General features: G+C 42.8%; 1 protein-coding gene across 1 annotated transcript; it reads left to right on the forward strand.

Annotated features, from left to right (window-relative positions):
- Positions 1-30: 30 nt before the first annotated feature.
- NDUFAF7 (NADH:ubiquinone oxidoreductase complex assembly factor 7) lies at positions 31-23,330 on the forward strand. Its single transcript, XM_078677285.1, has 2 exons — positions 31-142; positions 21,514-23,330. The coding sequence occupies exon 2, from the start codon at positions 21,528-21,530 to the stop codon at positions 22,854-22,856; it is 1,329 nt and encodes a 442-aa protein (XP_078533411.1). The 5' UTR covers positions 31-142; positions 21,514-21,527; the 3' UTR covers positions 22,857-23,330.
- The last annotated feature ends 375 nt before the right edge of the window (positions 23,331-23,705 follow it).

Genomic DNA, 23,705 nt, shown 5'->3' on the forward strand with positions numbered 1-23,705 from the left:
TTATGACATGGAGCAGTGAGTGTCCACTAACATGCCGCTTTATCTGACATTGTCTTTCTTTTATGTCTATTATTTCACCCTCGGCTGGTCAGGCGCTTTCATCTCTTTGGTGTGGCTCCGGGGAAATTGGCGTTACTACGAGGTAGACGTAGACTCTTTGCGCTTTTGGTACAGAATCAATGGATAGCTTTAACAAAATAATTTTCTAATCAAGTAGTGTATAAGTAATAGTGAGCTTATATTTATTGTGCAAAGCAAAAAGCTCTGTAAATGTTAAACAACTGTAATTGTAATAAAGGACCCCTTAATAAACATAACTATTTTCGACACACATTAATACAACTAATGCTGTGTATTCAGCTTCTTCTTAGTGTTGGTGGAGCCAACGTGTTTCTATTCTAATCGGGAGATCTCTACCTACCCTGAACGAATGCGACCCCTCCAAACGAGCAAAAGCAGAACCGGTTCCAGGATTCATGCTAAGGGTGGGCCATGGAGAGGCAATTGGTGGATTCAAAGTTTAGAGAAGTTGTCCTGCGTCATCCAGGTGTCTGAGAACTATATCGAGTATGCTGGATGGTCTTGTGGAGTACATTACACTGCATACGCTAGTCTCTACCCATATATGCTAACATTTTTGTTGTATATTAGTTCTTCATTTAACATGGAAATTTTGCAGTAACTAAATAAATGTAAATTGATACTTGTATAGCGCACTACTCACCCACAAGGGTCTCAAGGCGCTTGTACGAATACCGCTGTGGAACCCATCCTGGCTTTCCCTGTGAGGTGTCCACTCCTGGGCACCCCCAAGGTGGAGGCCAGGCATCCTTAGCGTTGTGGGGGCCGTTGTGGAGATTAAGCAAGCTATTGCCCAGAGTTGCAGAGTGGGACTCCATGATTGGAATAGGCACCAAGCCAAGAATTATCAGGTCCGTGGAATTTTTGAGTCCAAGACCCACCGAGGTGGGGAATTGAACCCTGGTCCCGGGCTAGACCTCTGCATCAGGGTCTGCCGCTCTAACCATTGAGCCACACTTCTCCACAACTACACATTGTTTGTACAAGGCTGGGTGAGTATTCTAAGTTTATTGACATTAAATTCCATTGAAACCCAACACCTAACAGCTGGTGGTGTTTGTGCCCGATGAAAGCGTGCACTGACGACTGATGGTGTCTGTGCCTGGTGAAAAAGTGCACTGATGGTGTGGTTGTGTGTATGTGGTTGTATGTCTGGTTGTGGTTGTCTGTGTGTTGGTGTGTGTTGTTGACACATTCAGGTAATGTTCACGCTATATAAAATTGCATTAAATAAAACCAGCCCGCGACATAAGACAAGCCGCCGTGCGGTGCAAAAAACTGAAAAGTATCACAGCAACCACAAGCTGGGGACCACGGGTCAGATGGGAGTGGGTTTTCATTTTTTTTACAAACTGCGCCAATGGGCATTCTGCGTAGTTTGTGTCAGCGCTTTACCATACCGAGGCATTAGGAATACCGACCTGAGAGTGGCGCTTTAGATACAGTGCCTGTGCCGGACCTGTTGGCTTCGCTGCTGGTCTGCGAGGGCTGTGACTGTGTTTCTGGTACTGGATGTTAGTGGTGTGAGAGTGCTTCCGGTAGTGCAGGACTGTTAGTTTGGGAGGCGGGTGAGACTGTTAGTCTATGAAGGGTGTGCGAGTGTTGTACGTAGTGTGAAGGTGTGATAGTGCTGTTAGTGGGAGACTGCTACTCATGAGGAGTGTGCAAGTGTTGTTGGTAGTGTAAGACTGCAAGTTTGTGAGGGATATGGCTGTTGTGGGTATTGTGGAACTGCTAGTGTGGAAGAGCTGTGAGCGGCTAGTGATAGTAGGGGGATAAGAGAGTGGTGAAAGTAGCGTGGGGCTACTACTTTACACTGTTTTACACTCACCAACAAGCCAAACCGGCCGTCACCATCCAACTGCTACTGCAGTCATTCGCTGAGGGTATGCATATTTATTTTGGACAGGATGTCTCACTCACATTACTGGTCCGAAATCATGAAGTAGGTCATTGCTAGAAGTACACAGCTGAAAGTACATTTTAGTACCGAACTGAAAACATGTTAAAAACAAGTATCATGAAGATATTGTCGTAATGCCTTCATTGTAAAGGCATCTCGTTGTTCACCCTTCGTTATAAAGGCTGTTTCCCCTGATATTACCAAAATCATTGGCTGCAGCAAGCATACATGCATGCAGTCTCAAACATGTTCAAAACTGCCCCGGGTTGTTTGAAGACAAGTCTACTGTTTTAGGTATATAATTCACTAAAGGGCCCAATCTGACCCGCCCAACTTTTACCTGCAGTAGATACCAAAGTGAAGGTGTGCAGCACGCTATTGCAGTAGTGGTACAAAAGATTCATTTGGAGAGGATGTGGCGGAATGGTCAGAGATCCCTACATAAATATGAATCTGTCCTTATGTAATATAACTGGTGCTCATGTAAAGCAATCCTAAACCTGTAGGTCGCATTTGCGCTTTATAAAAACTACAAAACAAAATGCAAGATTGGTCAGTGTCGGACTCACTAACTGAACGGTGCAAAACTGTGAATAGACTTGGTGGGAAAAAATATACATGTACAAAACGGAGTTTGATGTAAAGCATTAGGAGACGAGGGAATGAAGTAAGAAGAGAATATGAGGTGGCCCCACAAGACAACTGTGGAGAGAGCACGGGTATACAGATAGGAGCACACAAAAGGGCACTACGACGAATGTCACCTTCATAGACTGACTTCTCAAAAGATCCGTGCCTCATGACCCAGTAATTCTGATCTGTGTATGAGAAATGTATGGTTTATTTTATGGCAATGGCATCTACTTAATGCATGTTTTGTTCATGAAGAATACTCTAACCTGCAGCAAAGTCACGGAAACCGATAGCGCGCTTTACCCTGCCACACTGATCATTGGTGTCGGGGCATGTAATTGCAGTAGCAGGCTGGGGTTGTGGCGGTGAGCGTTGGGGGAGGGGAGCCCATGTCAAGGGCGGAAAGCAATCGCGGCACAAGGGCAAGTGCGTTCACAGGACAGTAGTAACAACCATTGAAAAAGCCAATAGTCCTGGCTGTTAGGTATAATATTACTTGCTGTATTACATTTCTGGGTGCAATGACAGAAACAGCAAAATAAAAGTCGGGCAGCACACTTTGCTAAGAACAGGTTTTAGCCTAGGTGTTTTAAGCCAAGCCTTTAATTATATAGACCACGCCACATTGAGAGACACCCCCCAGTTTTTTCATCCCACTTAAAGCCATGAGAATGGAGTAATTTATTGGCCTTTGTTTTTGTGCGGCGCACATCTCGTGCTGATGTATTAAAAGGTGCTGGCATGTAATGCGGAAAGAAAAGAACCATTGTGGAAACAAGGAGGGCGCAGGCGGCACAGGAAGAGTACAACCTGCAGAAACAGGAGTGCAGAGAGTGGTGCAGGCTGCTGAAAAGGGGGCGGGGAACAGGCGACAGAGAAAGAAGGCACAGGCTGCAACAGAAGAGGGGTGAAGGGGGTGCAGGCCGCAGCGAGGGAGTGTGGGACAGGCTGCAGAAGAGGTTGGGGGTGCGGGTGAACTTGTAAGGAATAAGAAGGGTTCAGGAAAAGGGGGCTTAAAAACAATGAGGAGAGGACAGGGAGAGATGAGATAGGAGCGAGAGAAAACGGGCAGCAAAGGGGGAGGGAGGAAGAACCTGAAGTGACAGAGAGGAGACGAGTTTGGCAGCAAAAAGGGCGGTGGAGACAGAGGGAGGAAGAAGGCTGTGGTAAAAAATGTAAACTTCAAAGCAGTATTACAATTATTTTTGCAACATTGCATGTGTTTCAGCCCCATTGTTGATGCTGTTCCTATGAATGAAAACAAGGAATGGAGTAGGATACAAAATGCACATAGTAGTAGCAGCGTGTGACAGTTTTCGCGGCTCGATGCTGTTTGGGAGGTGGGAGGGGAAGTAGGCGAGGGGGGAGTGATAGGGATGAAAGCGCTAGCGGCCGCATGCTAGCAAATGGTGACCTGCAGAGCGCGTGAATGGGAAGAGCGGCCGTGGGAGGTGGGTGGGGAAGTAGGAGAGTGCGATGTGCACGCGGGGGCGGGGAGCAGCAGCCTTTGAAGTGTGATGAGGCACAGACAAATGGTGGTTTGTGAAGTAGCTGGTTTGTGCACGCGCATAGACACATGAACTGTGGCAAATCCGCCGTTGGTAGACTGTTCTTTTACCCTTACTATAATCTCCGCCAGCAATGCGCAAGCACATTGGCCGGCCGAGACCTAAAAAGAGCAATTGATGGACAGAATGCAGAACAATGTCATACATTCACCCCAGTACAGAGAACTGGGCCTAAATCCATAGTTTGTTTGCTCACCATGCCATTCCAGTTTGGGCCCAGCCATATGCAAATCAGTCTTGACCCTGCGCCAAATGGGAACAGTCCAGCCCGAACTACCAGGCCAGGTCCTCCCTGGACTGGAAACAAACATCCTAGGACCGGTTTTAGTTGGTCCCTTGCTCACTACACCACTGGATTCAAGCTAGCGTGGCTGATGAAGGGTGATGCCCCCAAACTGGTCCCAGGATGCTTGTTTCTAGTCCAGGGAGGACCTGTCTTGGCAGTTTGGGCTGGACTGTTCCCACAAGGAACAGGGTCAAGACTGATTTGCATATGGCTGTGTCCAAACTGGAGTGGTGTGATGAGCAATAGAATGATGGATTTTACCCATATCCTCGTGACTGGGGGTGAATGTTTGCATTGTCCAGCATTCCGTCCTTCAATTGTTTCTTTTGCCGTGGTTGTGTTGGTAACACATATACACGGCGTGCTATTTTCTTAATGGGTAAAGTGTAGTAACCTTTGCATCCAGCCAACCCTATCTCCTGTTCATCATGATATTAAAATGTTTGCTTTATATGACAACGAACCTGGGCAGCTGGCCAAGAAGGCCTTCTGTGGTAGAAATAATATGTTTCTTAGCTTTATTCTGGTACAGACGTGGAGAGTTCCCACATCACCGCCTGCCCTGGGTTCAGTGGCGTAACACAGGCCCCCCCAGCCCCCGCGGTGCTGGCAGGCCCCCAAGCTCCAAGGGGCCCCCTCAGCACAGTACTCTGGCCGGAGAGCTCCAGGTAGAGTGCGGAGGGGACCCCTCCATGTGCCTTGCAGGGGGGCCCCCCTCAAGGTTCGTACGCCAGTGCTTGGGTTCCATCCTCCAGCCCCCGCCCTAACCGAGCAGATTCTGGAAGACGATCCCAACATTCTAACATTCCCCCACTGCACACCCTCCCCTTTTAATACCAAGAAAACAAAGCCCTGTGCTGATACCAAAGAGGGAAGAAAAAAAATATACATGGATTACAAAAAAAATCTAAATTCATGGCTCTCGTTTCCTTTTTGAGAATCATCAGTGTCCTTTCATTCAATCAGAAAGGTGGTCTTCTACACTGCTTTTCGGTTGTAGCATGTGACGTATAAACATCTTTCAGCAAGGTTTTGGAAGAGTCCGGAACACGCAACATAGGAGGGAGCTTTCGCCACTTCACACTCCAGTGCAACCATCTCTTTTACTGCCTCTTGTCCACTCCAATTAGACGAAACTTCCTGGGACATATCTCTGGTACTTGCCTAGAGGAATCCCCACCACGTTGCTCAACCACCCTCCCCATTCCCAAACACACCCTTCCTCGAGAAAGACAGCATCATTAACTAAAACGCCATGTTAAACTGCTCACATTTGCGAGAGTTTGAACTATTGGCATTAAAAATAACAATGCCTTTTATATATGTGTTGGGTTCAAAACACATAAATAAAAGGTATTGTCATTTATAATGCCAATCGCTTAAATGCTCGTGAAAACGAGACCTATTACATTGAACATGCTTGTTTTAATATACAGCATTTGCAGTCTCACTCTTTCCTCAGAAATGGAAGGCTGACTAGCAAGATTTGAACAAGTTAAGCCACATATTGTAGGATCACATCTGCAGCAATGTGCCTTAACCCACTATATTATCTTACCAGTTTAGGACCCTGAGGAGTCACAGGAGCATTATAATCAGGACCCGCTGAAATTATGCGACAGGGGATGACCAAATTATGTTGCAGGGTGAACAAAAAGTATGCAACAAGAAAAGGAATACTGTGCAGCGCATTGTGGCACATTTTGTGGTTTTACTGCTGCATTATTTTGATATTTGTTACACTTGTTAACACTATCTGGGCAAAGGTTTCACCTCAGTACCAGTTTGACACCCAACTAAAGTGATAAGCAACTGAGAGGTGACCCGTCAGTCTTTGAAATGGGCCTTCCACTATGTGACAACACGTGTCGTTGCATTCTTAGCAACTTTTAATTAGTTTAAGATACCATTTTTTTTCAATCTGGAAATTATACCGCAGATAATGGATTATGTAGCAAATTCATAATTATAGGGAAAATGCAATGGTTGCAGAATTGCACAATTCCTTTGGACCTTAACTTACTCCATTTCTGTCTGATCATGTGGCAATAAGAGATAATTTGTTAAGAGAGAACAAATGCACAATTGCCTGTCACTTCTAAACTTTCCTCTCTTTTATTTTATCTATGTATTACTGTTAGCTGCTATTTTTATTGTGCTTTTATGGATACATCGTATCCGAATAAAGATCTTGATTAATTGATTGCCAGTCGCCTGTATCCTGAAGTTGGGTGTCTGTGCTTTAAGTTCCTTCTAATTATATTAGCAGACTCATCTTTCTACTTCCTCAGGAGTTTGGGATTAGGCACAACAGTGGTTGCACGTGTTGCCAGTTCCGCAGTGGGAGAGCTACCAGTGCTATTCTTTGTATAATGTGAATTTACACTGCTTTTGCCAATGCTGTGTACGTTTTTTGTTAAGAAAACTTTGCAAGAGTGTTTTCACTTCCAAAAAGGCAAAATGTTTCTCATTGTCAGTATTTCTTTTTTAGGTCTCGCCTAAAGCAATCCCGTTAGGGATGCTGGCGAGATTATAGTAAGGCTTTCAAAAGTGTACCCAAACTGCGGCTCGGCTACAGTGCATGTGAGCCGGGCGCGTGCACATCGCACGCCATTTGGGAGCCTGTGCGCCTCGGCATCAGATTTCAAAGAAATAAGCTCCCCCGCCATGCAATGACGAGAGCTTTTTTTTTTTTTTACAGCAATTTAGAGGCCTTACTGTTCCAGTCCTTCAGCACTCTGTTATCCCGGATGTTTTGCTAGTTCCAGTCATTGGTCCAAGATTTTTCAACTTTACAGTTTGTTATAATTAACATTCAGCAGTAATTACTTTTTCTGAACGTATTGAAATTATCTAGGGGATGCAGGGAAGGATTTCACAAACTATGTGGCTTGATGGTTACTTTCAGAACCTGATGGCCCAAAAGTGCCTTACAGCTAAAACTCATGTCTTTATATATTGTACCGATTCCGATAGTAAGCAATACCAACTTTAATGCAGGGGGGATAATCTCCCTACCAAAACTTTGTGGTTCTTTTCCTGTTACGAGAATGTTTCTACTTGACACACTTATAACAAGAACATGCATTGCCATTTGCAATGCGTCTGGCTTTATTTTTGTGAAACAATGCAACATTTGTGCATGCTCGTGTCTGTAAATTAAAGCTACAAAGGGCACTAGTCAGAAAATCCCAGCCTACTTGAAACACTCGTCTAATATTACCGAGTGCGGAATGCGAGCAAGGCTGTCACTCCTTTCATCCATCAATGCTTTCGCCCCTTTGATCTATTAATCTATTTGCCATTGCTTCACATTTCTATCAGCCCCATCCAACCTTTTTCATTCCTCCGTCAATTCATCCTTTCATATATATATATCCTCTCATTCACTGTTTCCCATCTGTCCATTCTTCTGTCGTTCCATCTATTCACCTTTTCACCTTGCGAACTTTTCACCCTTCCATCCAGCTTGCTTTCAACTACTGCCCCATACACACTACCTCCTCGCACATTGCCCCCTCACGCACCCCCCACACACACAACCCCACCACACCCACAACGACACACACATGCAAACCCCCCCCACACAACCCCCCACACACACAACCCCCCCACACACACACCCCACACACACACACCCCACACACACACACCCCACACACAACCCCCCACACACACACAACCCCCCCCACACACACACACAACCCCCCCCACACACACATACCAACACACACACAGACAACCCCACACACACAACCCCACACACACACAACCCACACAAAAACACACACAACCACACACCCACTCACACACTGCCCACTCACACACTGCCTACTCACACACTGCCTCCTCACACACTGCCCCCTCACACACTGCCCCCTCACACCCCCCTCACATACACACACAACCCCCCCACACACAAACACACAACCACACACACACCAGGATAGCAAAACATAGCACAGCAAAACATAGCATGGCATAACAAAACATAGCATAGCATAACAAAACATAGTATAGCATAACAAAACAACAAAAAACATAGCATAACAAAACACAACAAAACATAGCATAGCATAACAAAACATAGCATAGCATACCAATACATAGCATAGCATAACAAAACACAACATAGCATAGCATAACAAAACAAAGCAAAGCATAACAAAATATAGTATAGCATAACAAAACACAAAAAACATAGCATAACAAAACACAACAAAACATAGCATAGCACAACAAAACATAGCATAGCATAACAAAACATAGCATAGCATACCAATGCATAGCATAACAAAACACAACATAGCATAGCATAACAAAACAAAGCAAAGCATAACAAAATTTTGCATAAGAAAGCATAGTATAACAAAACATAGCATAGCAAAACAAAGCATAGCATAATAAAACACAACAAAACATAGCATCGCATAACAAAACATAGCATAGCTTAACAAAGCATAGCATAGCATAACAAAACATAGCATAGCATAATAAAACACAACATAGCATAGCATAACAAAACAAAGCAAAGCATAACAAAATATAGCATAAGAAAGCATAGCATAGCAAAACATAGCACAGCATAACAAAGCATAGCATAGCAAAACATAGCATAGCATAACAAAACATAGCATACCAAAACATAGCATAGCATAACATAACACAGCATAGCATATCTTAACAAAACAAAGCATAGGATAGCAAAACATAGCATAGCATAATAAAACAAAGCATAGCATAGCAAAACAAAATATAGCATAGCATAGCATAACAAAACAAAACATAGCATAGAAAAACACAACATAGCATAACAAAACACAACAAAACATAGCATAGCCTAACAAAACATAGCATAACAAAATAAAGCATATTATACCATAACAAAGCACAGCAAAACAAAACATAGCATAGCATAACAAAGCATAGCAACACAAAACATAGTATAGTATAACAGAACATAGAATAGCATAACATACAAAACACACCATAACATAAAACACAGCATAGCAGAACAAAACAGCATAACAAAACACAGCAAAACACAACAAAACATAGCATAGCATACCAAAACACAACAAAATATAGCATAGCATTATAAAACATAGCATAGGAAAGCATAGTGTAACAAAACAAAACATCATAGCATAGCATAACAAAACACAACAAAACCTAGGATAGCATAACAAAACATAGCAAAGCATAGCATAACAAAACATAGCATAGCAAAACAAAGCATAGCATAATAAAACACAACAAAACATAGCATAACAAAACATAGCATAGCAAAACACAACAAAACATAGCATAGCATAACAAAACACAACAAAACATAGTATAGCATAAAAATCCAAAGCATAGGATAGCAAAACTAAACATAGCACAGCATAACAAAACAAAGCATATGATAGCAAAACAAAACATAGCATAACAAAACTTAGCAAAACACAACAAAACATAGCATAGCTTGACAAAACACAACAAAACATAGCATAGCAAAACATAGCATAGCATACCAAACACAACAAAACATAGCATAGCATAAGAAAACATAGCATAGCAAAACAAAGCTTAGCATAATAAAAGCATAATAAAAGCACAACACAACAACATAGCATAACAAAACATAGCATAGCATAACAAAACATAGCATAGCATAACAAATCAAAGCATAGGATTGCAAAACATAGCATAGCATAACAAAACAAAACATAGGCTAGCAAAACAAAACATAGCATAGCATACAGCATCACTCAGCACCACCACAGCATCACCCAGGGGCACCACAACATCACTTGCATCACTGAACGCCACAGCATCACTCGTTCGCCACCACAACATGACTCAGCGCCACCACAGCATCAATCTGTGCGCCCATTCAACAACAACTGGTTCAAATATGTTCTCTCAATGTTTCAAGCTTTATCACAAATGTCACAAAAAGATGTTAATATTTCACTTCTGTTCTTGGATTTTCGTCACAATAAAATACACTGAACATAATCTTCACAAACGTTATTTACAAAAGTTTAAGCTATTATAAATTACAATAACTTTTATGTAAGTATTAATTATTTAAAAAAATGAAAAGCCATTGTTATTTGTAATACCAATACAGGAAAGTCACGTAAATACAACACATATTATATTATAAATGCTATAGGTGTCACATTTGCAAAATTTTTAACTATTGGCATTGTAAATGACAAAGCTATTAATTTAGCTATTTTCAAAACCAACACATAAAAAATGTGTCATTTACAATACCAATAGCTCAAACTTTCCTAATGCAAGACCTATTGAATTGCAAATGCTTGTTTAATATATCTCCAGAAGTTATGAATGCGTCAGAATAGGAATAAAATATTTTTAAAAACACAGCTTCTATGATATATCTCCTGATTGTATGTGCGTTTTCACAAACTTTTCTTGCGATGGCAAAATTCTACCACACTGTTTCTCCACTATAAAAATTGTTATCTTTTAATTATTGTATGATGTGGGCATGAAGTCTCATTCGATGGTGTCTCAAGTAACATCGTCAGGAACATCATTCCTGTCCCCAAGCCCTTCAAATAGTCCAATGCATTGGTGTTGTTCATGAAAGTTACACAACCAGGATTTGAAAGTGAGGCTTCAGACAAACGTGATGCATTATGAAAAAGACAAATATATGTTTTTCTGCTTGTGAACCTTGCTTGGTCGGCAGGGGGTTTTGCTTATTAAGGCCAGGCCCTATGCCGCTGTACAACAAGGCCTTTTCGCAATAGCGTATCTGGGCATTTAAAATGTGACTGTGTGACTTTAAAAAAAATGCTTTGATGTGCTATCATTGAGCCTTCCTCTTACCAAGGGTCTTCCAAGACCCACATTGTTTAATTGTCGAGAAAAGTCCTGTGTTGGGATATGTATTTTTGTGTTGCTCATTATCATATCTTAAATTTGAACTAAAGATGCAGGTCAACATTAAGCAATATATTAATTGTTTATAAACAGTTACATGTATAAAAGTTAAACCATAAAAACCTAAAGCACACTGTCTGCTCTATACTTAAATAACACCTGCCAACAAACCTTTCATCCATGCATGCACGGACAGCGGCTTGAAGCAACACTAGTGGTAGTGAGGCACTTTATAAAAGACAATGTATAATTGCTGCAAAGTATTCTTTATGTAAAACACTGTTGGACTTGGCCCTTTTTGCAGGGTCATACCTGAACTTTTTGTCTTCCTCCTGTATTGTGTCTGACCTGTTTTTGTTGGTTTTATGACTCTGGGCACTTTACCACTGCTGATGAGTGCTAAAGTGCCTATGCCCTCCCTATTTTAAAATTGATTTATGGATTAGTGACTCCATGATTGACTGATTTGGTTTACTTGTCAGACCCTAGTACAGTGCACCGGGGTGCCCAGGGCTGGTAAATCCAAATACTGCTGGTTGGCTTGCAGCACTGGTTGTGCCACCCACAGATGCAGCCTGTAAAAGTGTGTCTAAGTCTTGCCATTGCAGAGCCTGTGTGCAGTCTGGTACTGCCATGCTGACTGGTACTATCTTTTCAGAAGATTGCTGGACGGACAGTTACCATGCCGGTTTAAAGAGCTTATGTGAAGTACCATCCTATGTACAAAATACTTACTGTGACTGCGAAGTATCGATCAGGACACATAGGCCACACCATAGATATGAAGCCCTGAAGAAGTCTCATAGAGAGACGAAACGCATTGGCTATGTTTGTGATGGAAGAAGTTTTTTGTGAACAATAAAGAGAACCTCTTCTGAAACAAGACACAAAACGACTGGATTTCGATACTTTTTCTTCACCTTGTGTGCAAACAATTCGTGGAAAAAAAACTTTATTGAAAGCACAATTTGCTTATATATAAAATCTTGTGACTTACCTGTTATGAGTGTGCTGGAACCGATTTGTGTCATATGGGCAAGTGCAACCACCTGCCAGTTCATCAACCTTCTCTTTTCTTTATATCAGACACCCCTATGTTAGGCCCAAGGGCAGGGTGCATTGTAAGTATAAGGTAGGACAAGCCCTGATGTGTGTGGCTTGTCCTAATAGTGAATTACAGCCATTTTTGTTTTTCACTATTGCAAGGCTACCTATTCCCCATAGGCCAGAATGGGCAGTTTGATTATTACATCTTATAATCCTAACTGACTCAGGGAACTAGGTAGAAATTTGAGTTTAGTATGCCTAAACTCAGAATGATAAAATGCATCTTTTAGTGAAGTTGGTTTTAACATTCTCTGTTTGAAAATACCACTTTTAGAAAGTAGGTATTTTCTTGTCTAACTATCCAAGCCTGCCTCTGCTAGGTTGTGTATTCCTTGTCTGGAGTTTGAGTGACAGGGGCTGGGGGATTCCAGGAGACAGATTGAGTCAGCCCAGTGCTGAATAGAGAGATCTGCATCTAGATGGGAGGGAGGAGTTGCACCAGGGACCTGAATAGGGCTGTGCCTTTCCTCCACAAAGTTGGCTCCACCTCCTGTGGTGCGTCTGATGTCTCTGCCCTGCACTGTGAAAGGAAAGGAGTCATTTCAACAGAGTGCTCCAGGGCTGACCAGAACTGGTTTGGACTCGGCAAAGGCCTCTCCGCCTTCAGAGAAGAAAGAGAAACTGTGTATAAAAGAGGGGACTCAGACCCCAGAGAATTAGATCACTTTTGGACTACAAGAAGAAACCTTTGCTGAGGAGTGGAACCAGTGAGACTGAGGAGAGACTATCCCTAAGCTGAAGGGCTGCTTGGGGGATTGGCCTACAGTGGTTGCCTGACTGCCAAAGAAAGGAGAAAGGAACTTTGTGTACTTTCATCAACTTGTAAGGATCTCCAAGGGCTTGAGAAAAGAGCTTGCCTCCTGCTGAAGTCTCAGGGACAACAGACTTCACCCACCAGCTCCCCAAGAGTTCTTTTGAAGTGCCTGCAGTTGTGCTGGACTTTTTGAGGACTGCCCATTGCAAGGAGCTGGAAGTGTGACTCAAGAGCAAGAAGCGTGACGCCGAACTGCCGCTGCCGCTTGACAACACGTAGCACCTCGCATCGCTGGAAAAGAGGATCGACATCGCAGCAGACGCTGCCGCATCACCGAGAAGCGTGTCGCAGAAGAATCGTTGAGTCATCGTAGGGCCACCAAAGCACCTCGCATCGCCAGGGGAGAGGATCGACGTCCCAGCAGAAGCCATCGCATCTCCGGGAAGCATGTCACAGGGCCTGTCGCGGCTCGCATTCTTGTGGAAGCAACTCGTATCGCATGGGGAGAGGATCGACGTCGCAGCAGACGACGACGCATCACTGGGAAGCGTGTCGCAGGGCTTTTCGCGGCTCGCATTCTGTGACTCATCTCGCATCGCAGGAGAAGAGGATCGACATTGCAGCAGATGCTGCCGCATCACCGGGAAGCGTGTCGCATCAAGAAGAAAGCGCCATCTTTGTTTCTTTGCACCAGATCTTCAACGCATCACCGTCCTTGTGTGTAAGGGACTACTGCATCTTCTTCCCTGCAACACTTCTGTTGTAGGAGCGTTACGCATCTTAAGGTACATTGAACTTAAAGTGTCGCATTTACCATCTAAAGAGAACTAAGCCAATTCTACCATTTTAGGTACAGTATTGTGGATTTTTGTTGTTTGTGGTCGTGTGTTAAATCTATATAAAAGCTACTTATTTTTCATATACAACTTTTGTGGTGTCCATCTGCAGTGTTGTCACTTGGTTACCGTATGTGTTCACAAATGCTTTACACACTGCCTCTGAGATAAGCCTGTCTGCTCGTGCCAAGCTACCAAGGGGGTGAGCAGGGATTATTTTAGGAGTTTACCCCCTTACCAGAAGCAAGGGTTCTTATTTGTCACCGGTACCTACCTATGCCAACTAGAGACCCCCAGATCTAACAAATACAAAGACCCTGTTAAATACCGGGATCTAGTTGTTGCTTTTGTTGCTCTGGGAATATCCATGGGATAGATGGCTGTAAATGAAATGTAGGGATGTGGGTTTTTTAAAATGGTATCATTACTCAAGTTGTCAATCCTAGCTGCAGGCTGCAGATGATAGGTGACATTATTGACTGGTTCCAAGATCACTAATGCTATTTGCTCATAAAAGTGCGGACTCTGTCTTCACACTCGATATGCTGTTCCCTCTAAATAGTTAAGTTGAATCGTATTGACATTTAAATAGCATAGCTTACCCCTAATAAGGTGCTGAAGTATAATAGCAGGTAGGTAGTGCCCTACTCCAAGTGGTGTGGTTGGTTGGAAGGGAGTTCAACTGCTCTGCTATGTAAATTATAATTTTTTGGTGTTGTGGTTGATAGCTTGTGATTGTTATGTTTTACATTAGAGGGTTTGCACCAACACTAAGTGCCTGAATACAAGTTTGGCAGTGTAGCGCCTGATCCGCCCACCGTCAAACCTGTGATCGGGCAGCCTGCCAGATTACGAGTGTTTCTTGTGTCTGGCAGGTTTTTTGGCATTCTCTCAGAAAATGGGAACGCCAAAAACAGTTCATGCGTGGCATGGACTGTGAAGTCCATGCCACTCCGGAACCAGGGTGCATGCACACAGGGGGGCACATGTTGTGCCCTCCCTCATGCACCCCATAACCCTGAGGAACACCGGGCCCTGTAGTGCTCTCTTCATTTCCTGTCCGTCACGGTTTTCATGGAGGAGGAACCGCCATAAAAACCGTGGGGGAGAGGAAACTCGTTATATGCTTGGCGGGACTGTGGGGGTCCCGCCAAGCATATTGTGGTCTCAGACTGTCACAACACTGCCAGGGGCAATGGCAGTCCGGCTGCCCTAATTGTAATAGGGAGGTCGGAAGGTACCATGCCCCCGGGAGTCTGGTGGTCCGTGGACACCAGACTCAATTGAGCCCTAAGTGTTTTTGTAAATAGCAAATGTTATCACTTTATAACTTAAATCTATTACGTAGTTTACCAATGTCCCTCCTCTTTTGTCCTACACTAAACAAGTTGATATTCGCAGTTCTCTCTCTCATAATGCATACCTACTCTGGCTTGCAGAGTGCACAGTTATCTCAATACTGAGACATCCACAGAGCTCTCACATTGTACTTCGTCTCTGGCAATCATCATGCTCTGATATCCCAGTGCTGATATTTTCATAGCACTCTTGCAGTGCACCTCTTTCTCGTACTGCACCATCTATTGGTAATCCAATATTGAGTCATTTCACTTACCTGCATAATGCACAACTATTCCAATGCAATACTGAGACATCACAGACCCACTAGGATTTTTATAAAGCACTTCACCTCATTTTGGTCACTTTAGAGCCCTGCAGTTAGAAAAGTTTAGTTTCCCTGAAATGGAAGTAACAAGCTTCTGCGTGGAATTGGGGCTAAGGCTGTTCCAAAATATGATTGGAGACGTGGGAGACTTTGTGACCTCTGCTGAAATAAGTTGGATATTTGGTATGCAGCTTTGTTTCAGGTGAAACAGTGAGTGTATAGCTGCTGGGAACCTAAACACTTTCCAACCGGTCAATTTGGGAGAGGCACAATCACTGAACACTGTACTCTGTGTTTTCAGACTGCTTTAGTCATTGCTGCATGACTGTAGACAGTGGTGCTATGACCAAAGCACACATTAGCTCTTTGTAGCGGTCAGCTTGAAGCAGCGAGATAATTTTCCAGATGACGGTGAGTTAGAAACTAGTTTCCTTGATCACTAAGTTGATTTGCTGAGTGTAGTTCAGATCCGAGTCAAAAGTTATTTCCAAGGCTTTGACATGTTGGGAAGAGACCCTAGATTTAAAGCCAGATGAAAGGACGGACTCCACACCTTTGTAGGACTAGAATTTCCTTCTTTGATTTATTCAGACCAAGCTTAATTTGATTCCTGTGCTTCTTACTGAAGCAGATATATTTTTCTTTCATGCTTTCCCTGTTACTGAAGCAGATATATTTTTCTTTTTCACTTGGGAATCCCTCTGTATTCCCATGTTGACGTGGGGCTGCTTCGATCGTTACTCACTGATATTAGCATCAAGACTGCCCAGAATGACGTTGATACACAACTCTAATTGAAAGTCTCCTCTACTTCAAATATTAAACGCCTCAAATACTGCCTGCACCTCACCCAGACCGGTATGTCCAGTGTTTGCCGAAAGCTCATCCAAGACAGCATTCCTGTTACTGGCCAAGAACAACAAATGGGAAACAGTACAAACCTGGCTCAGTGTAATGAACTCACTGAATGCCAAGCCCCTTGGGTTCACCCTGGAAATCAACCTCACCATCCAAAAAACAATGACAGCCTGGTACCAGTTCTCTCTTCTAAAGAAAGTAAAACTATTTCTTATAGGTAGGAACTTCAGAACTTGTTCAAGCCCTCGTACTCTCACATCTGGAGGGTGATAACATTCTGTTCAGTGGTTTCCTGGACTCCACAATTACACCACTTAACAGCATCCTAAAAACCCCTGCATGTCTCATCCTTCGCCTGAAGAACAGTGCTCACATCACCTACATCCTGGTGGAAATCCATTGGCTTCCCTTGCCTTCTACATCATCTTCAAAACCAGCTACATCATTTACAAAGCTATTGCGAACAGCATCCTCCTTATCATGCAGACAACCTCATTATCTCTGGTAGCTCTCAACACACCCGCAACCAAGACACCATTAAAGAAGATATAAAAAACTAAAAAACAAGGCAGTCAGTCTTTTCTATCTGTGAACCCAGTATCTGAAACAGCATACCCGTATCAATTATTACCGCCCCAACGCTGCTCAAATTTAAGAAAGAGTAGAAGACACACCTCTTTAAGAAACGCCATATCACAATGCATTAATAGTCCACAAACAAGCTACCTCTCCTATCACGCATTGACTTTATGCTTGTCTTTGACGCTGTACAGTGCTCCATCGCCGTTTGGCCAGGTTTGACCTAGAAATTTCACTTGCATGCATAGACCCACCTCCTGCATTCATGATTACAGCCACCCATCCATATTTTCCTACCTATTTTACTTTGCTCTTAAGTTTCTGTATCTCAATTAGCACTTTGCTGATTCATCTAAAGCAGCTGGCCTCTTCACATACTAAAAACATTCACTTGATCTTCTGATCACCTAAATTATGTCCTGTTTATTTTTACATCTTGGAATTAATCATGCAGTTCAAGCTCACGGGATTTTTTTTTATTCTCAAAAGCCTCTTTGTCCAGTCCATGTGCTTTCCAATCAGGAGATTTCACCAAAAATGCTATTCTGTCTAATTTTTGCATGATGCTACTCATTATAAAATCTCTTCTATTTTGATTTACCTTAATCCTTTCACATTGTCGACCATTCTTCTTGCCATTTTTTCCTTCGTTATCTCTAGAACAATGTTGCATTTATGTACTTCTTATTTTTTATGTGCCCTCTTGTCTTATAAATGGCCTTACGTTACTCTAAACTATTCTACTTTCATTCTTATTTCTTTATTTAGAAGCAAGGCTCATATTTATGAAGGCGATTCACAAATATGTTTTTTTCCTAATTATCTGCTTCTTTCCATAATAACATGTCAGCTTGATTGTCTTTCATTGTGTCGTGCTTGGCATCTTCAGTTTTTCAACCTGAAACCGAAAAAAACTGATATGCTCTTTTTCTTGTCTCTATGAATATATTGCCACCAGTTTCTGTTATATTTTTTCCTGCTCAACTGTTTTTTTTCATTTCTGCTCCTACTGATGGTTTTGTTTTTGGTTAATTTATGAATATATTTCTCTTTGGTTACTTCAGTTAAAAATGTTTTACCAAATCCCATCTTATTTGCTATTTTGCCTCGGGACCTGTGTTTGCAACAGCATGCTGCGTAGGAAGACGAATGTGCAAAAATGAGATATACTGATATTAGGGGCTTTATCTGTATTTATATTGAAAAGGGGAGTTGCTTCAGAGTCATTAGTGCAGCTTTAAAATATTTGAATGGTAAATGTCAGTATGGGAGTGCAAAGTTACCTAACGTTAGAAAATCAATTTCAACAATTATTTTCTTTTGCTAAAGTCCAAAGGTTAGTGAGATTGGAATGCCCACACATGAAACCTGGGATATATGAAATGATGTTAGGATTTACATCATCCAATCTGTCCAATACAACAGTATGTGTCAACAACTTTTGTACAGGAAAAGGAACAACGTCACAGGTCAGTACTCAAGCGAGCAAAACGTATTGCAATTATCAAAGGAGCTGGCGATATAATTTGCAATATAAAAGTAAAGATTCTGTTTGACAGATATGTAATCAAATAACATAGAGGTTCAGAATTAGTAACATGGCTGTACAAAGCGGTGCACGAGCTAAGTGCGGTCACTTTGGTTCCTCTACAGGAAAAATGGGAGATGGAGCTCCAGATAAAGAGTAGGGACACACCCTTGAGTTCCCGAAGAAGGTGTCCCACAACTACTGGTTAAAAAACATACCATACCACATGCTACATCGGGCATATCTGATCCCAGAAATGCTACAGCGTTATTACCCTAACTCACACTTCACCTGCCCCAGATGCCCGGAACCCGGGGCCTCCTTCCTGCACATGTTTTGGGATTGTCCGACACTCCACACATACATGCAACCCACTAGAGGTCACCGGGCTTAAGGGTCTCAATACATGGGAGGTCTGCGCACAGGGCATAGGCAAACGCCGAAAGCACCAAAAAGTGGAAACGCTCTTTGCCTCCCTGACAATCCTTTTGGCGAAGAGATGCATAGCCATGTACTGGAGAGTGCTGGCGGGGCCGTCCATTGAGGCATGGCGGGCGTGGTTAAAAAGTGGTGAGCCTCTGAGGAAGAGGTGCTTAGGTCGGAAGAAATCATAGTCACACGCAAAGACCACATTTCTATGCAATGGGCCACAATGCTCCATGCCTTCATAGTTACCCATGCAAGCCGCTATATCCCGGTATAGGAAACACGCCAGGAGCACACACAAAATTCCCCCCGTAATTGGTCCCTCAGTGTCATGCATTCCTCCATCTGACCTTGGGAGGCTACCGCCGCCCCCACATAGTCCTGCACAGCCCGCACCATGCCATATAGAACCAAGCGACCAACGTCGTCCATTGAAGGTCCTAACTCTTATAAACACACAAGTTCCTATATACAGTGAATCTCAGTTCAATTTACCTACGTTGAAGAATTATATTCATACTATAAGAAAATACAATAGCCGGTGTTACCTAGCACCAGCACAGAGGTCCACACATAAGTAAATGAACTACGGCTCTTCGCACAGGCTGTACGAATACATCTGCCCTAGATACTAAGAAGAATGTTGAGTTACAACTCATGTTTCCAATTAATACTGTACAGCCGAGAACAAAAACTCTTGTGATTAATGTTTTAACCATCTGCGATGCTGATCTCATTAAATGTGGACCTTGTAAAATAACGAAATGCGAATAAAAAGATTAAAAAAAAAAATAATAACATAGAGGTTCAGTTCCTATTGTCTGAATGCTATTTTTAGGTTTTGCCTACAGCATGCAAGCGCTGTTAGCGAAAGCTATGTACATTTAAAAAAAGCTTAAAAAACGGGCTTAGAGCCTGCCCCATACTTACCGTTACTTACCATTGGTTGGATCCCATGTAGCGCTCATTACATTGCTTCTTATTGGTCAGGGTCCCCTGCGGCTTCCACTTTCTCTGCAGTTCTTTCATCATCCAGTTGTCTATGGAGCTTGGACCAAGTATAGTGTCCTACCACTAGCTGCTTGTAGAGTATTTTTTTTAATTTTTAATCAGGCACTCCTTAAGAATGTATGTGTTAGCGGGCTCTCTCTACCCTTCCCCTTCCCCATCCCTTCCTGCCACCCCTTTCCTGTTCCTATATGGTGTCATGGCCCTCCCAACCGCTCCATCCTGTCCTGGCCTCATCATGTCACTAAAAAGAGGGGGTCATTCAAAAGGTATTAATATGGGGTTTACCATCAGAATGGTTGCCTGTTACACTGCGCTCTCCTCATGGTCGACATGCACATATGAACTTCTTTGGTCCCTTAGCATATGTCTGATTAATTCAACGTGCATCTGTCTGATCCATGCAATGCAATTCGCCGAGCCAATCCGGATTCCTTATTGGGCTTCCTCTCAAATCTATGCAGGAGTCGGCTTGAACTGACTTTACAAAATAGCAGAACTAAAAACAAGCATTGACAAAGCCAATAGATTTCACCTATGCGAGACTCAGTGACTTTCTCAATGTTTTTTAAAAATGTTCCACAGCAGCCCGTGCTGCAACATGGCTCAAAATAAATAAAAACAACATGCTATGGCCTCCAGCATTGATGATGCCATAGCGCTTTCCTTTTATTTATTTTAAGCCATGTTGCACAACAGCCCACGCTGCTGTACTACATCTTTAAAAAAAAGCATCAACAATGCCAAATAGCTTTGCGTGAGCTATTTGGCTATGTTAATGTTTTTAAAGATGGCTTAAAGTAAATAAAAACAAAGTGTTAAGGCGTGGCCAGTGCTGGACATCATAGCGCTTTTTATTATTCTGAGGGGGCCAAAAAGGGACACGAGGAGGTGGGAGGGACTGCAAGAAACAGGGAAGCAGGAGCTGTTGGGAGAGCCAGGGCAAACAATAGGAACAGGAGAGGGGGTGGGAGGGAGGGATGGGGAAGGGTTGAGAGGCCAGCAACACACATACATTCTTAAGGAGTGCCTGATTACATTTTCTTTTAAATTGTCGCTCTAGCCCTAAGGCTACATCCTCTCCCCTTGTTGCTGTGCTGACAAATACTGCTTTACAACATTTGGTGTTTCTGAAGTGAACGTCAGGCGATTATTTAGAGTTAGTTTTGAAAGGGCAGGCCTAGAGGAAAAAAGAATGATAGAAAAACAATATGGCAAGCATCGACGCAATATTGTTTTGATAGCTGACTGTTTAACTTCGATTTGTACAATGCTTTGACTTTAATAAGTAACATTTATGTTGCTAGCATATTTTTGATGATTAAACTGAATCTAGTATAGACTATTTACAAGCCTCACTTTTTGTCTTTTTTCCAGTGTGGACAAGAGTCATGAATGTGCTTCTGGGTGTCCTACATAGGACATCTGTAAATATGTGCAATTCACGGAGACCTGTGCTTGCAGCAACATGTCACGTTGCAGGAAGATGCAGTACCCGAAGAGCGGTGTCCAAAGACTCTTCAGTGCTCAAGCACCTTCTGTTCAAAATCAAGTCCACAGGCCCCATTACTGTGGCTGAATATATGAGGGAGGTGTTGAGCAATCCTCTCAAGGGCTACTATGTCCACCATGATATGATTGGAGAAGAGGGAGACTTTGTGACATCTCCTGAAATAAGTCAAATATTTGGAGAGCTGCTTGCTGTCTGGTGCATCAGTGAGTGGATGGCTGCTGGGAGGCCCAAAACTTTGCAACTGGTCGAGTTGGGTCCTGGCAGGGGCACCCTGGCTGAAGACATACTTAGGGTTTTCAAACAGTTTCAGCCATTGCTGAAGGATTGTGACATCTCCCTTCATATGGTGGAGATCAGCCAAAAGCTGAGCGATATTCAGGCACTGAAGTTGACTGGAGAAAACATACCATCTGATCACAACAAAATATCTTATAAGAAAGGCACCACCAAGACTGGACTTCCAATAGTCTGGTATCAAGACCTAGGGGCCGTACCACGAGGTTTTAGCTTGTATTTAGCACATGAATTCTTTGATGCCTTGGCCATACACAAATTTCAGAAAACTGAACGAGGATGGGTAGAAGTTCTAATTACAGAGGACCCTAATGTTCCCAATATGCTGTGTTTTGTTCTGTCTCCAAATGCCACGTTGGCTGCGAGGACCTTGATACATGCTGAAGAAACACGAGATCATGTGGAAGTGTGTCCAGATGCAGCTGTCATCATCCAAAAGCTGGCCTCGCGCATTGACGCAGATGGGGGAGCTGCTCTGATTGCTGATTATGGGCACGATGGGGACAAGACAGACACTTTCAGAGGTTTTCGTGATCATAAGCTTCATGATGTGTTAATAGAGCCAGGGTCTGCAGACCTCACAGCAGATGTGGATTTCAGTTACTTAAGAAGGATGTTGCAAGGAAAGGTTGTCTCTCTTGGACCCATATCTCAACAGGAATTCTTAACCAATATGGGCATTGACATTAGACTGCAGGCACTGCTGTGGAAATCGGAAGATTCAACCACCAAGCAGCAATTGCTCAGTGGGTTCGATATGTTGGTAAATCCTCACAAAATGGGTGAACGATTTAAATTCTTTGCATTGTTGCCAGAAGAAAGGCTTTTTCCTTCAGTGCGGCAAGTCAAGACTGGCAAATCAAAAGCAGCACCACTACCCGTTGCTGGGTTTAGTAAACTGGCATTGAAATAAACCTATGGCTACCATAACGCCTTTTTGTAGTTATTTAACAATGGGAAATACTTTTTTTTTAAAGTATATAACCTAACATAATGTGTATTTGTGAAGCCCACGTTGGCCCTTGGGTCCCTTGGCACTGATATACCAGATGTTCGTTGTTACCAGACGTAATGCTACTCGTATCATATATCCTGAAAGATGGCTAACACCTGAAAGGAAAGTGATACTTATCACTGTTCAGATGACAAGATACATTATCATACAAAGAATTATCCCCACAATTTCCATCAACATTTCCCAGTTGTCTCACAATAGAAATTGAAAGTGAAAAGCCTGATGATTTGTGCTATCGGATTTTGCTTCGAAAGGTTTTAAGATATAAAGTTGTTGATATTGACGTAGTTGAAAAGCCTTGTCACAACTGATTGTGGCTACTTACATTGGACTAAGCAGTGTCTGGCAATAAAAACAAAGTTCTGCAGTTCACGTTGATTTGTCTTCTCTTCGTTGTCTGATTAAGAGCGACTGGAGGGGGGAAACACTGTTCTCTCCTACCTTGTCCACCACTGCTCTGTGGACGATAGGATTCTTCTGCCAGCCCAAAGTGTGGAAAAGTAGAAGGAAACTGGTTGTGAGATGCATGAGGGGAAAAGGCTTTAGATATGCGCCAGGTGTAGTAAAGAGGTGGAGTCAAGCCAGAGAAAGGATTTAGGGCCAGATGCATCAAGCATCCATTTTGCGATTCCTTATTAGCGAAAAATAAGGAATCGCTAATAAGGAATAGCAAAATGGAATGCATCAAGCAATCACTACATAAATAGCGGTTCCTTAGAATTCCTTAATTGCGACTCGCAATTAATG

This window comes from Lissotriton helveticus, chromosome 2_1, assembly GCF_964261635.1.
Source record: "Lissotriton helveticus chromosome 2_1, aLisHel1.1, whole genome shotgun sequence".
Lineage (NCBI taxonomy): Eukaryota > Metazoa > Chordata > Amphibia > Caudata > Salamandridae > Lissotriton > Lissotriton helveticus.

Coding starts and splice junctions, on each gene's coding strand:
- NDUFAF7 (XM_078677285.1), top strand. CDS start 21,528: ATGAATGTGCTTCTGGGTGTCCTACATAGGACATCTGTAAATATGTGC.